Raw genomic sequence first — 14844 nt, forward strand, 5'->3', positions numbered from 1 at the left:
TACTGCGACAGTCATTAGTGTACAAAATATACAGTAGAAGAGAGAGACAACAACCTTGTGGTGAGCCAGTAGAAGAGTTCAGTTGTTTGGAAAAACAGCCGTTTTGTCACGGCTGCACAGCAGTCGTGCGGTGAATTGAGAAAAGGATCCAAGATGCAGGCACTGACTGGGGTGCGAGTGAATGTTTATTTGCTGAGGTGATAAGGTGACAAAAACAGGAGGAGCAGAGCGGGGAGTAAACCAACCTAAACAGGGGAAAACTAAAGAACTCAACTTAAACCAAACACGCACGGGAGGAGGAACAAAATACACAATGAAAGATGGCGGAGAGACGCAAACTGAACACCGGGTTACACAGAATGATGCAGACGGACATGGGGTTAAACAGACGACGCGACAGAGAGCACAGGAAAACACAGGGTTTAAATACACGGGGAGTAATCAGGGAATGGGCCACAGGAGGGCGACACAGCTGGGAGCAATTAGGCTAACGAGACAGGGGAGAGGTAAAACTGAACACACTGGCATGAGACATGAACTTTCAGAATAAAACAGGAAACTAACAGACACAGAGAACCAGACAGGACACTGAACTTGACAGGCAGACTCATGAGCAGACACAATAACACCATGGACAGACAGAGGGCACACAGAGAAGTGGGAGCAGGCAGGCAAAGAACAGAAACCTAACAAATGGCAAAATCACAACAGAATACACACTCGGAATGAACAAAAGCATAAGGAAACACAAAACACTGAGTCCTCATGACACGTTTACTCTCACACTCAGAGATCTGTCAGTTAAAAAGTCTAAAATCCAACCTACGAGAAGAAGTTTATCAGCTAAAAGATGTGGCTGGATAGTATTAAAAGCTGAAGAGAAATCAATAAATAAAAGCCGAGCATGAGCTTTGGCGCCATCAAGATGGCAATACAGGAAATTCAACAGAGTGACCACTGCATCATCAACACCTCTACAAAGCCTGTATTCAAATTGTAGTGGGTCGATTAGCTTTTCTATTTGCTGCAGGATCTCCTTCCTGATAAGTTTTTCAAAGGGCTTCATCACTAAAGATGTTAAAGCGACAGGCCTAAAATCATTTAATGTTATTTCTACCCATCTTTGCCTCTACCTTATCCTTGTATTTTATTTTGGCTTTTTTAATTTCTGATCTGATTTACTTCCTAATTTCTCTAACTTTCAAGATATTCCCTTCAATAAAAGCTTTTTTCCTTTAATGAATCAGCCTCATAAGAGCTTTTGAAGACCATGGTTTTTTATTAGGGAAAAAATGCACAACTTTTAAAGGAATAATCATATCTCTGCAAAAGGAGATATAGCTGCAGACAGTTCTCGTCCATCAGTTCATTAATGTCTCTGCATGATTCTGTAAACACCGACCACTCTGTACAGTCAAAGCAGCCCTGCAGGGCTAAAGAGGCGTCGTCACTCCAAACCTTGATGCGGTGTTTCCTCACCTTCTCTCTCCTCAGCACAGTTTTATAAACTGGCAGAAGATGCACCGTGTTGTGGTCCGAGGATCCGAGGGCGGGGCCTGCCACAGATGTATACGCACCTTTTATGGAGCCATAACATAAATCCAGAGTCTTATTGAAGCGAGTGGGACAATTCACATACTGTCATGGTCCTGGGTCGGTGACCCAGCGCTTTTAGTTTGTTATCATTTTCTAGATGATGATTGTTTAAGTTCTGTGTTATTTTCGATCTGCCTCTGAGTCTGCGTCTGTATCTGTCTGTCTATGGTGTCTCCCCATCTGTTTGTGAATCTGTCTGTTTAGTTCAATGTCTTGTCTGGTTCCATGTATCTGAGTTTCCTGTTTTATTGTGAAGGTCCGTGTCGTATGTGAGTGTGATCAGTTTACGTTTCCCCTGTCCCGTCAGCCCAGATTCCTCCCAGCTGTGTTGCCCTCCTGTCTCTCATCCCCTGATTACTGGTGTGTGTATTTAAGCCCTGTGTGTTCTCCTGCCTGTTGCCGGTTCGTCTGTGTAACTCCGCGTCAGTCTGTGTTCCTCGGTGTCCTGCTCGTCTCTCTGCCTCTCTTCCCTTTTTTGTTTCATCTCAGGTTTGTCATTTAGCTTTCCCAGTTCAGGTCTTTAGTTTTGTCTTCCCTCTTGCCTGTTTTGCCTTCTCACCACTGTGTAAATAAACTCACCGGCATCTCATCCACTGCCTGCATCTTGGGTCCTTCTTCTAACTCCACACGGCTCGCCTCGGCAGCCGTGACACATACTGATAAAAACTGCCCAATGCTTCCTTCAAGTCACAGCAATTAAAGTCCCCCAGAACAATATTAGGGGCCTCAGGAGAGAAGGATTGTAGTGAGTGGATGATGTTGGAGATGGTGTCAGTCGCATTCTTTGGATTCGCTTTAGGATGGATGTACATGACGGTGACGTTAATCTGTGGGAATTCCCTCGGCAGATAAAACGGCCTCAAAGACAGGCAGACACACCTTTTTACAGACGGTAACGTTTTTACACCATTTCTGATTAATATACAAGCACACTCCTCCTCCGTGAGATTTCTGGGTAGCTCCGGGGTCTTGATCCAAACGTATGGGAAACCCGAAGCCATTTAGTTCCAGAGAAGAATCAGGGTCAGAATCCCCGAGCCAAGTCTCTGTGAATGCCATTAGACATGTATCCCTGTAGTCACGTAAATGTGCAACATTCAAATGCAGTTCATCCGATTTACTCCTCAGAGACTGCACATTAGCCAGGATTATTGATGGTAAAGGAATACGATTGTATCGTATTTGCTTCCTCAATCGCTGATGTAGACCTCCCTTCATACCCTGCTTCCTTGCTTTGACTCTGTTAAAAACAAAAGTGCCCCTGTGGTTACCGGATAATCCAGAGCTGGAAAACACTGGAGGGTGAAAAGAATCCAGAGACGGGCCGTTCCACCGAAGATCCAGAAGAAACTCCTGTGAGTATTGTAACAGCCCTTATTGTGTTATAGCACCACTAGGGGGGTTGCCCTAGGCACAAACATCCTCCACTGCAACCACTGGACATTCAAGGTATGGACATCGAGGCTGTGGACAGCTGCAGGTACCTTGGTGTTCATCTGAACAACAAACTGGACTGGACTCATAGTTCAGACGCCCTCTACAGGAAAGGGCAGAGCAGGCTGTACCTGCTGCGGCGACTCAGGTCGTTTGGAGTGGAGGGCCCACTCCTCAAGACCTTCTATGACTCTGTAGTGGCCTCAGCCATCTTTTATGGTGTGGTCTGCTGGGGCGGCAGCATCTCTGCTGGGGACAGGAAGAGACTGAACAGGCTGATCCGAAGGGCCAGCTCTGTTCTAGGATGCCCTCTGGACCCAGTGGAGGTGGTGAGTGACAGGAGAATGGTGGCTAAGCTGTCATCCCTGTTGGACAACATCTCCCACCCCATGCAGGAGACTCTGACAGCACTGAGCAGCTGCTTCAGGGGCTGCGGCACCCACGATGTGGGACGGAGAGATTTCACAGGTCTTTCCTCCCCACAGCTGTCAGACTCCACAACAAAGACTTCAACTGATCAAACACACACATGTGCAATAAGACTGCTATATGTGCAATTCTTTTTCTGGCGAAGTTGTACTTTTGTATTTTCTTACTCAGTTGTATATAGCATTTGTATTCTATTTTATTCTATTGTATATATTATTCTATTTTATTCCATTCCAGTGTCTTCTAATTTCTGCTGCATAACTTTGCACTTTTGCTGTAACAAAACAAATTTCCCACCTGTGGGACTAATAAAGGTCATCTTATCTTATCTTATCTTATCTTATCTTATTGTAGTAGTTGTGGGAGTCTCCTAGAGGGTGTATGAGTATTAGTGGTGTGGGATTAGGGATGGGTATCGAAAACCAGTTCTTGTTGAGAACCGGTTCCCACTGTTTCAATTCCTTGGAATCGTTTGCCATTTTTGCAAACGATTCCCTTATCGATTCCAGTCGCCCCGAATGACGTCACCACATTGCGGAGCATCATTTACCTGGCAGGAAACATGGCGGCTCAAATGCTCAAAAGTTTGATTATACTTTATGAGAACGGATGACAACAGGGTAACTTGCAATACTTGCAAAGTAGATATTTCATTTAAGGGAGGAAACACTACGAATATGCAAAAGCATTTGCTCACAAAACACGCAATGACCTTACATGAATGTCGTGTTTTTAATTCCGCTCCGGACTCGTGACTCTCAACCCAGCAGCAGCGGTAACGTTTGCACGTCCTCTCCCGTTAATGCGGCAGGTAAATAATCAACTAACAGTGCATATTATGTTAGCGCAATCTGCCTTATTACAAAACCTGCCATTACTGTGCATTTAGGTGACCATGATGAGAAAGACAGAGTCTGGCTCAGATGCTGGCAGTTCTCGCTGCAGTCTACCGGTAGCGTCTCCTTTCAGGCCAGGATAGACGAATGTCACCGAGCAGAGACTAAGTTTGTGGTCAAAGGCTTGCACCCATTTGCCACAGCAGATGATTTTCGGTAAGTGAATGTGTTTAATTGTAGGCAGGGACATTACTGGATCATTACTGGATATTCTTGTGTAATTGCTACAGAATCATTTATGTTATACTTTGTTATTGCTACAGAAGAATATTTATTTTATTATTTTACATTTACAATTTATTTTCCTGGGGACCCTGTGACACCACATTGAAGAGACGTAGGCTGGATCTCTTAAGATCTCACTGTTGGGTTTGTAAGGCCATGTTGTAGCATCCCCGGTTGAAAAGATGGTCTCTCAAACTGATGGTTCACAATCCTTTTATTAAACAGCCGTGTATGTGAACACACCGTAAGAGCTACAACATACAGAATAAAAGACTATTAGTAAATCAAACAGTGTGTTACCTTTAACCTTTTGACTTATTCATTAATCACAAATGAATTCTCCTTACCTTACATAACAAATAACACTAAAACTTGTAAATTATTGCATATAAGTGAAATCGTTGCATCGCTGCCTAAACATGACGAGGTATGTTAGCGCCCTCTAGTGGGTGTAAACTTAGCCTTTATGCTTAGTAGCGGTCAGCAGCTATGCGCTCCGTAAAACAACAAAATACATATCCACAGGACAAACTTTGGTACAAACCTTGTTCCCTCATCAACCAGGTGCTAAGAAACTGCTTTCAACTCAGTGTTGCACCTTAATAGCCGTTCTTTTTCCCATTCCCGTCCATTAACCATAGACAACACCTTCTCTCTGTGCATTAAAACGCACGCTTCTGCCATATGGTTTACGCCACTTGATTTACGGCACCTTGTCGCTCTGTGACTTTCAAAATAAAAGCATTCACTCCAACAATATAATAGCCACTCATAAGTTTACAAAACACTTTACCAAATATTAATGAGGTCATTTACACATGTTACTCCTAAATTTCTATCTTGTTCAAAGAGAAGATATAAAACAAAGTTCTGAGCTAATCAACCTTAGTGTTCTCCTTTTTTAAACAGAATCGATAAGAGAATCGATACAGAATTGAATCGTTAAACAGAATCGAAAATGGAATCGGAATCGTGAAAATCTTATCAATACCCATCCCTATGTGCAATACTGCATATTTTGGTATCGATCCGATACCAAGAAAATACGGGCCAGTATCGCCGATACCAATACTGATACCGATACTTTTCAATAAATAAGGTGGATGCGTCATTGAATTGCTAAATCGCAATTAATTTTAATGACCTTAAGTGTTTTTTGTGATGTTTCATTTTTTATTATTAAATAGTTAAAACCCAGGACAGAATTAGGAGAAATAATTTATTTATAATTAAATAAAAAAAATGCTTTATTATTGTGACGGGTTGTGGTCTGCGATGCCGCTGCAGGTGAGATTGACTCACCTTCACGGCATCTACAATGATGCCTCGCCAGCTTAAAACCTGTGCGCTGCTTGTGCTGTTGTTGTTTTTGGTGTTCATGTGTACGGCTGGCAGCAGGAGAGCTGCAGCCATTACATGCTACTCTTGTTCTGTTCTCAGGAGAAACCTTACCATTGTAACGGGCTGGCGTCGGCGACTACCGATCCACGCACGTGTATGTACGGACAGAGTAGAGCCGTGGAGACCTGGCTTGTATGGTCTTATGTTGCTGACAATGAATAAAGGTCTGTTGTTTAATTTAACTGACTGGCTTTGAGTTTTCCAGCTAACCTCCACACCACATGCCCGCTGGACCTGCTAGCCGCTCCTTGCTCGCCGGACTGCTGTTACAGTATGTAATTGTTTGTGAGCAGCAATGTCTCCAAACAACCGTCAGGATTGAAAATAAAACCATGCGAAATTAAAAAACCTATCTTCATTAAAAAGAGAGTTCCACAAAGCACAAACCAATGCTTTAGGATTTCCTCAGGCTCAAAAAATAAAAAGCATAACTTAAAGATGAAATAAAACAAGTTAAAACACTGACACTGACTGACAGACACAAACTGCTGGTCGCCGCAAGGGCAGCGCCCCCCCACCTCTCATTCCTCTCAGGTGGAGGAGAAGTAATAAAGAGATGATGAAGGAGGAAAAGAAATGGGGGAATGAAAGAGCAAAAAAAAGGGGGAATGGGGAGAATAGAAAAAAAAACACTAAAAGTACAAAGCACAAGTAAAACACAGTGGTTCTCCAACTGATCGCATCGTTTCAGTTTTTGAAAGTGCAGAAATATGAGGCTTCAGTCCACAGTCAGTATGTTACTGCAGTAGGCTGTAATAGAGATGCCTATAAGAAGACAGCAGGAAACAAGCTAAAGCCACATACTGCTGTGAATACAGTCAGCAGCAGCAACAGCAGCAAGAGTTTAACTACAAAAAAAGAATCAGAACACGTGATTCCTGCTAACTTGTTTTTTTTCTGCTGTTTTAATCAGTTACTAGGTGTATGAACACATTAGAAGTCAGAAATCAAACAAAGTGATTAGTAACGCCTAACACGCGGAGAACATGCCAACTCCATGCACTCCACCCAGGTGATGGAGTCGAACTCTGGACCTTTTGGTGTGCTAACCACAGTTGCCTGTGCTAGAAAACAAATTTTCTAGCTTCTGAAAAGCTTGTGTCCCAGGAGCACTAACTAGGCTCTCAGCCAACTCCGAACCTGACCTCCCTTGTCATCTCTTTTATTGACAATAAGCAGTTACACAAATATCTCAGCAAGTGAGTATTTGTGTGTGTGTGTTATTTCCTGTGACACCATATATGGCTCGACCTTTTAACGACATCTTCAGTCACTCCATTTATGGCGTGACCTTTCAACGAACCAACATGTACAAAAGCAGAAGTGAGCAGTCCTGCTAAACTTATAAAACCAGAAGCTTGTGGTTTCTAAATGTACAATGGAAACCTATAGCGATGAGACAGCTTCCTACATCTACGCAACCTAATATGGAAGAAACATTTTATCAAAACACATACAAGCAATGGTTATATATATATTAGCACAAATGACAATCTTTAAAGAATCAACTCTAACACTCTGTACTAAGAAAGCTTGAAGAGGCTCAAACTGTTCGAACACTATGGCTTATGTGATTGCCTATTGCCACGTCAATGATTGATATATAGTCAGAAGTTTACTTTCACTCATCAGGGCCATGAATGTTTGCCAATAGTTTGCTTTTAATTATCTTTGAAATGTTGTTTTTCCAAGGTGGAATGATATAGTATACATATTTTTTAAAAAGAAGAAGAAGAAATTGAATCACAATTAATTTATTTTGGATTTTGTACAGGCTCAAATATATGCATTCGCTTAAATCTTTTAATAAGTAGTACTCATAACCCAAAGCATATTAGATACTTTATTTATCTTAGAATCAGAAAATTCATTGAAGAGTTAAGGTTAGAAAGGACATGATTAATTGTTTTTGATTAAATTTTTTTTATGATGATTGGTAATTTATTTCAATATGTGAACAATATACAAGTACATTTAGAAAAGAAAATAGGAGAGAAAAAAATACTATACAAATTAAATGATTCAACCTTAGATAAATAAAAAGAAAACATATAAATTTTAAAATGAGCATGAAGATGAGAATGACGTGTCAACCAGTAGAAAAGAAAACACAGTTGATCAGGAAATTAAAAAAACAATGAATTTTATTATGTTTTATTTAACTTTGAAGTTGCTTGTAGTAGGTCAAGTACATATTCTTTCTAAACTTTCAGAATCATAAATACAAAAAGTGGTGAAACTTTAAAATCACTCAGAGGTTGCTGCAGCTGGCTGTGATTTTACCCTCTATCATTATCTGACTGCCTGTGACTATGTGCTGTTTCATGGATTTGGCTAACGATTGACATCAAGTGATTCTTGATGACGCAGGAGTTTCTTGCCTTGCTCTATTTTAGCCATTGTCTCTGCTCTTAATGCCTCTAAATATTTGATGCTACTTCTGTCTTTATTTATCTTATTTTATTTGTGAATTGTCAAAGATGTAGCATCAAGAATGTTTAATTAAATTTCTCCAGGTGAGCCATGAGCTCTGCTTTTTCCTTCATGGACGTCAGAGACTGAACTCGTTCCTTCCAGCCTGGTTTAGCCTCAGATTTCTCTCCTTCAATAAGCATGTCGATGTACTCTGGAGTGGACAGAGGGTTTGGCTTCAGTGCTATCTCTTTGAGTCTGTTCAGACACTTGGAAGATCTCTCCATCAGTTTCACTACGTCAGCCTGCAAATGTTCATACTCAGCATTCAGTTTGTCAACCAGTGCTTGAACAGTCATCTTCTCTCCTGTGGCTTTCAGATATTTTTCTTGCAGATCTTTTTTTGTTACTTTTTCTTTAACATCTTCATAGCCCCATCTGTACTTCTGGTTAAAGTGTACATTCCAAATACATTTCTCTTTGCACACTCTACAATATCCATCTGGCCCCATTGCTGCACAGCCCCTTTTATCTGCATCATTTGGTATGGCACAAGGGTAGTGACAGGTGACATGACACTGCTGACAGTTGGTGATGTAGTTTCCAGAGCCAGAAATGTCCTCCTGAACAGGCTTTTTGACAGTAACTTCAAATTCAAAGCTTTCATTTCTGCTGATCTCTGCCTTGCAGTTTTTAATTTTTTCCCTCGTCTCTTTTATCTCCTCAAGCTTGGCTAACCCAAGTTTCACCTGCTCCTGCAGACTCTCAACTGAAATCTCGAGCTGCTTTCTTTCTCTGAGGACTTCCTCTGTCATTGTCAAGCTTTTGGTTTCTATTTTATTCAGAGCAACAAAAAACCTTTTCATGCTTTTTGTCCCCATCTCCCAAAACATCTGATCAAAGCCACCTTCTTCTTCATTGTCATCACTCGTGCTTTCTCCTTCAGCTGATTTGTTATTTGCAAACAGTGCTGAGTTATTGAACTTGAAGTGAACCGGCAGGTTGTTTGTTTTAGGACATGGGACTCCTGCAGCATTGATCGCCTCGAGAACTGGAGGTCGCTGACCGTCTGCAAATGTCACCACAATGCTGATGTTTTCTGCCACATCTTTGCCAAAGATTGAGAGCACTGAATCAAACACATATTTTTGTGTTGGTGTGAGTCGTGCTAAAGCAGCCTGAGCTACAAAACACACAGCATCGATTTCAGTGACACCATGTGAGGAAGTGAAGAGATTACGTAGCTGCTCTACGATCTCTCTGTCTTTTTCTATGCCTCTTGTATCTCCAAAGCCTGGAGTGTCCACAATGGTCAGAGAGAACGGGATTTGAAATCCCTCCTGGTGGTTGATTTTGTACACAGTGACTTCAGAGGTCTGACTGTGAGCTTGTGATGTTGACTGAGTTTCATTCACCAAGTTAAAGCGATATTGATCCTCCCATTTAACACCTAAAATGTAATTGATCATCCCGTTGATGAGAGTTGTCTTCCCAGCACCGGTTGCTCCAAGAACCATTATGGTGCGATTAGTTTTACTGGACTCTTCTCCAAAACTAAAACTCTTGCATCCATCGACATTGAATTTATCATTTTTTAGGGGAATTATATAAACAGGGAGAGGCCCTGTATGTGTTTTTGATTGTTTGCATTTTTTTTTTATAGCATCTGAAAGCTTTTGTTCTCGTTTGAACATTTTCTGTTTTGTTGTACGTCAGTTATTAAATTTACTACAAAGATCTAAATTTTTCTTCTTTCAGGAACAAATATAGTGGCTTCTGCGCAGTCAGGGTCTTGTGTTGTAAAGATGTTCTTTCAGCTCCTGATCTGCAGATGAAATATGTATTCAAAAATTAAAATACACAGAATTCAACTCTATTTTTAACTAGAAAAGCATCATCTAGTTTGTACGTTAAACAGACATATAAACAGAAAACCAGCTGAGTTTAGCTGCACTGTAGCACAAAAAGCAATATGAAAACAAGTAATTAAAAACCAGTTCATGTTTCAGAAACAACCAATGAGCTGATGGCCCTGAAACAAGAAAACGTAAACCAAGCCGGTGGCCACTGATTGTTTTTCTTCACATTTACAAGTCTTATTTTTATACTTTAACCATTAAAAACATTGTATTAATAAATCTTTTACTTTTGAAATAAAACTTGAGAGATGATCATCTAAAAAGCCTCCTTACCTGTTCTCAGTCACGTGACTTTAGACCTAAGTGCTGAGATTTATTGGTTTGGATTCAAACTGGTCTTTAACCATAACCCCTCCTAAAATACAAAAAACAGAGTGTCGGGATGAAATATTATTTTACTGTTATTATTCATAATCATTATTATTACTGTTGCATCATTTATGATTTATCATTATCATTTCATTGACACATTTATTGAAACTGTTGATGTTACATTACAGTCTGTATTTCAGGTGTTAGTATAAGCACATAATAATCTTTCATTGCAGGTGCAACTGTAATCATGTTATACACATATTGCTAATTAAAGAGTTGAAGCTCAGCCAAGTTAATTAATGGTTTGAAGCTACGGCCGACGCGAGTTCGACCGATCTATGGAGCAAAGTACAGCTATTGAAAGGTTGCCTACATGTTTACAGTACAATTTAAAACATATTATACATGTTGTATAGGCCTGTGTGCATTCAGCAGCCGGCTGCATTGGAGTTTGCCTGGTAACAGATGATTCAAACGGAGTCAGGAAGCATACTTCTAAAATGTCTTTGTTTGTTGAGTGAGGTCATACACTGAGGTCAAGACACACATAAATCTGCCTGCACACATACATAGTAGACTTGTTTTGCTTGTAAAGGGCATGCTCATGTTCTGTTCTGAAGCCCAGAGAGTAGAATAACAGGAAGCATCTGGCGGGTGGTACAGGAAGTAACTGTTCTTTTTTAGAATATCTCCTATCTAGAGTTACTGGAACATGCATGTTGTTTGTTTGTTGTTTTTCATCTGCGGTGACGCATATTACTTGTCATCATATGTATAAATATCACACCCCATCTTTTGTTCTGGGGAGATCGAGGCTGATGTTTTGTGGAGCCCATCTTCACCACATATATGTGTTTTAATAAAATCATTGTTTTGACACACTATGGACCTTCAGTCGTATGTCTCACCTCAAATAAGAATCAGGACAAGAGGTAATAATAGTAGTGTCTTAAATTTGCAGCTGTCATTTCACACATCAGAGTTTATACATAACAAATATTACATTGTCATGACGCTACATTTTTTGTTAAGGCTTTAAAGATAGAAATTAATTAAAACCCACCTCTTACGCTGTTAGGCTCCTTGCCATTAGCCACAGAGTTGATATGATTTGTTGGCTTACATTCAGATCAGTCTTTTAAAAACTCCTAAAATACAAAAAGAAAAGGGCCAACAAAAAACTACATGAAACATATATTATGTTTATGATGAAACAACTCTTCTAAACTGCTTTAATATGGCTGAACTAACTTTGTAAGAATAATTAATACATTACAAAAAAATCCCTTTAAAATTAAGCTGTCAATAGACTCCTGGTAGGATGGGGTAAGAAGAATCAAATTTGGTCAGTCAAAATATCTTGTTTGAATTTATTTCATAGCTGTGTGTGTGTGATGCAGCCAGCAGTAAGTCAACATACTTTTCAATCGGAGAAGCAAATCAAAACTGCAAACAATCATAATAGCATTCTCTATCTTGCAGAACTAAAAGCTGCTATTCCTTTCCAACTTCATGCTTGGAGTTTAATTTATTTAACTCTAAAAGTGTGATGGGTTAAACACAGAATGTATACACTCTAATATTTTCTTTCATCTGTGTTTGTGTAGATTTAACATTTAGTCCTGCAACATAGAAACACTAATAAATGTCAACATCTTTTTGATTTCAGGAATATTACAAATGAGTTTAACCAGAAACTAGGAAAGCTTAGTTCCACTGAAAGCAACAGATGAATACGATGAAAAAACAGTTCAGTATTTAACTACTTACGGCAACTTCTCTGATCAGAAAGACAGCGCAAGTTCTGCTCTACTGTACGCTGTGGTTCCTTTTATCTGTCACGTCCCCACTCCCCATTTTTATCTGCTCTGATGTTACTTTTTTTCCTCCTTACTCGTGTCATCTTCAAAACGAAAGCAGAAGAAAAATTCATGGCACATGGGTGGAACTAAGAGATACAGATGTAATATGTAAGCTTGAAAGTGAAACAATTTTCTACAGTCACATTTAGTGCTATCATTAACCCTGTAAGACCCAACCCATCAAAAAATAAACAGAAAATTCTGAATTTTTGGAACTGTGATGGTGATCCAAGAGGGACAGAGAGCCTTCTAGTTTTTAACGCAAATAGAAACAATAAAAAGTGTTGTGACACTTCTAAATCCCTGACTATGCCGAAAGCCCTGCCGCAATGACACCTTTCTTTCAAACTAATGGTTTATTGTTTTTAATTCCCAGGAACAGGAAAGCTCCGCAGGCGCAAAGGTTAATTGTTGAGAACGCAGTTACAGCAGCACCCCTCTATTGTGTAAACCTAGCAAGCAGTGCTGCGGTGCCCTTCTTTATTTTGCCCCCCTATGTAGACGGCATCATTTGTCTCAACCAAAGGCTTTATTCTTTGAAATAACCCAGGAATGGAAAAGTTCATTGTTGAGAGTGTAACCATCGCAGTACACCTTTATTGTTTGAACTAGCCACTATCGTTGTGACACTCTTCTTTATTTGTCCCCGACTAGATAGCATCATGTCTTTCAACTGCTGGTTTATATGTTTTAAATTCCCTCGATCACAAAAGTTCCCAGGTGCACAAGTTATTTGTTGTTGTGCCCTTCTTTTTTGTCTCAACTAGTCAGTATTCTTGTTATGCCCCCTTTTTTCAGGAGCACAAAAGGCTGCAGGTGCATAATTGTATGTGCCCCAACTAGCCAGCAACGGAAAAGCCCTCGGACGCACGATTTAACCGTTGCGCAGACGGACACGGAGAACGTGTTTTGCAGGGAAAAGGTGTGTGTTGTTTATCTCTTTTAAAATATACTGACAGGCAACCTCTGACACAAAATAGTATCGTAGTACTGCGTGTGTAATGTTAGAGAAATCATCCCTGTATTTTATTTCATATAGTAACTTAGTGCGTACCTTTATATGTACAGTAGATTGCACAATAATAGATACAGAGAAAAACCCAGCAATCATATGACCCCCTATGAGCAGCACTTTGGTGACAGTGGGAAGAAAAAACTCCCTTTTTTTTTTTTTTTTTTTTTTTTTTTTTTGCCTGTCCCATTTGGTTCTTTAGCCGTCAGAATTGTTGTCTGAAGACCAACAAGGATACCCAATGGATTTACTTTGCCAAATGGATCATCGTGGCATTGCCGTATTGGTCCATTTGGTCGATCTTTGTTTTTATTATTTATTATATTTTATTTTCAGATGTTACAGACGGGACAGACATGAGTGAGGGATAGGAAAGGGAGAAAGAAAGAGGAAGGAAAAGAAAAACAGAAGGGGATAGGGACAGTGAGAAAGGGGGGGAGAAAAAAAATAAAAATCTCCTGGATCACCTGTTGAGAGAAGAATAGAAAACAAGCAAAAAAACAAAAAAAACAAAGCAACATACTAAACACAACACCATCGCATTAATCTAGCTAAGTGTAAACAGCAGTAAATACTAAATATTCAATGTTGTTGTGCAGCACGCAGGACAGATGTGCTTCGAAGTAGTAGCCAAGAAAGGTGTAATTTAAGTCTACGAGCAGTGAACACCCGTGTGCATACCTGTGTGGATCAGCGTGCTTGTATTCCAAAGGTTTCTCCATGTAACGATCTGCTAGGGAGTGTGGGGGGGGCCACAGCCCCGTCCTCCAGGGTATGAAGCAGGTATGGAGGAGATCAAAACTCCAGACATCCAGAGGCCCCCAGAACACAAGAGACCATGGAAGACCAACAGAGGGGCAGCCGCGCCACTGTCCCAGTAAGAGCTGAGGAGCTGAGGAGATGAGGGTTCACTTAGCAGCCGCGGAGCAGAAGCCAGGGGGAGTTGCAGTGACGCGCCCGTGAGCTCCGCCGGCAGCCAGCTGTGCCTGAGTGACTGAGCCCCAGGCCGAGAGGCCGGGGGCACCCCACCTCCGAAGGGAAAAACTCCCTTTTAACAGGAAGAAACCTCCGGGAGAACCAGGCTCAGGGAGGGGGGCATCTGCTGTGATTGGTTGCGGTGAGAGACGGAAAACAGGATAAAGGCATTCTTTACAAATCCTACCATGTGAATTCATGGATTTTTTTTTCACATTCTGTCTCTCACAGTTGAAGTGTACCTCTGGTGCATATTACTGACCTCTGTCATCATTTTAGGTGGGGGAACTTGCACAATCGGTGGCTGACTAAATACTTTTTTGCCCCACTGTAGGTACGCGCTAAGTTACTATATGAAATAAAATATA

General features: G+C 40.7%; 2 protein-coding genes across 2 annotated transcripts in view; one reads left to right on the forward strand and one right to left on the reverse strand.

The window, feature by feature from the left end:
* The window catches only part of LOC146686914 (uncharacterized), a 280227-nt gene that overhangs the window by 238999 nt on the left and 26384 nt on the right, over nucleotides 1-14844 (forward strand). The window lies entirely within an intron of this gene.
* LOC146686936 (uncharacterized) lies at nucleotides 8381-14515 on the reverse strand. The gene is made up of 5 exons (XM_085440108.1): nucleotides 14183-14515; nucleotides 12398-12530; nucleotides 11691-11775; nucleotides 10586-10667; nucleotides 8381-10218 (listed from the first exon to the last, which is right to left on the reverse strand). The coding sequence occupies exon 5, from the start codon at nucleotides 10085-10087 to the stop codon at nucleotides 8480-8482; it is 1608 nt and encodes a 535-aa protein (XP_085296234.1). The 5' UTR covers nucleotides 10088-10218; nucleotides 10586-10667; nucleotides 11691-11775; nucleotides 12398-12530; nucleotides 14183-14515; the 3' UTR covers nucleotides 8381-8479.

Source organism: Copadichromis virginalis, linkage group LG18 (genome assembly GCF_057382275.1).
Source record: "Copadichromis virginalis isolate Kocher_CV1m ecotype Utaka linkage group LG18, C_Virginalis_male_GT1.1, whole genome shotgun sequence".
Lineage (NCBI taxonomy): Eukaryota > Metazoa > Chordata > Actinopteri > Cichliformes > Cichlidae > Copadichromis > Copadichromis virginalis.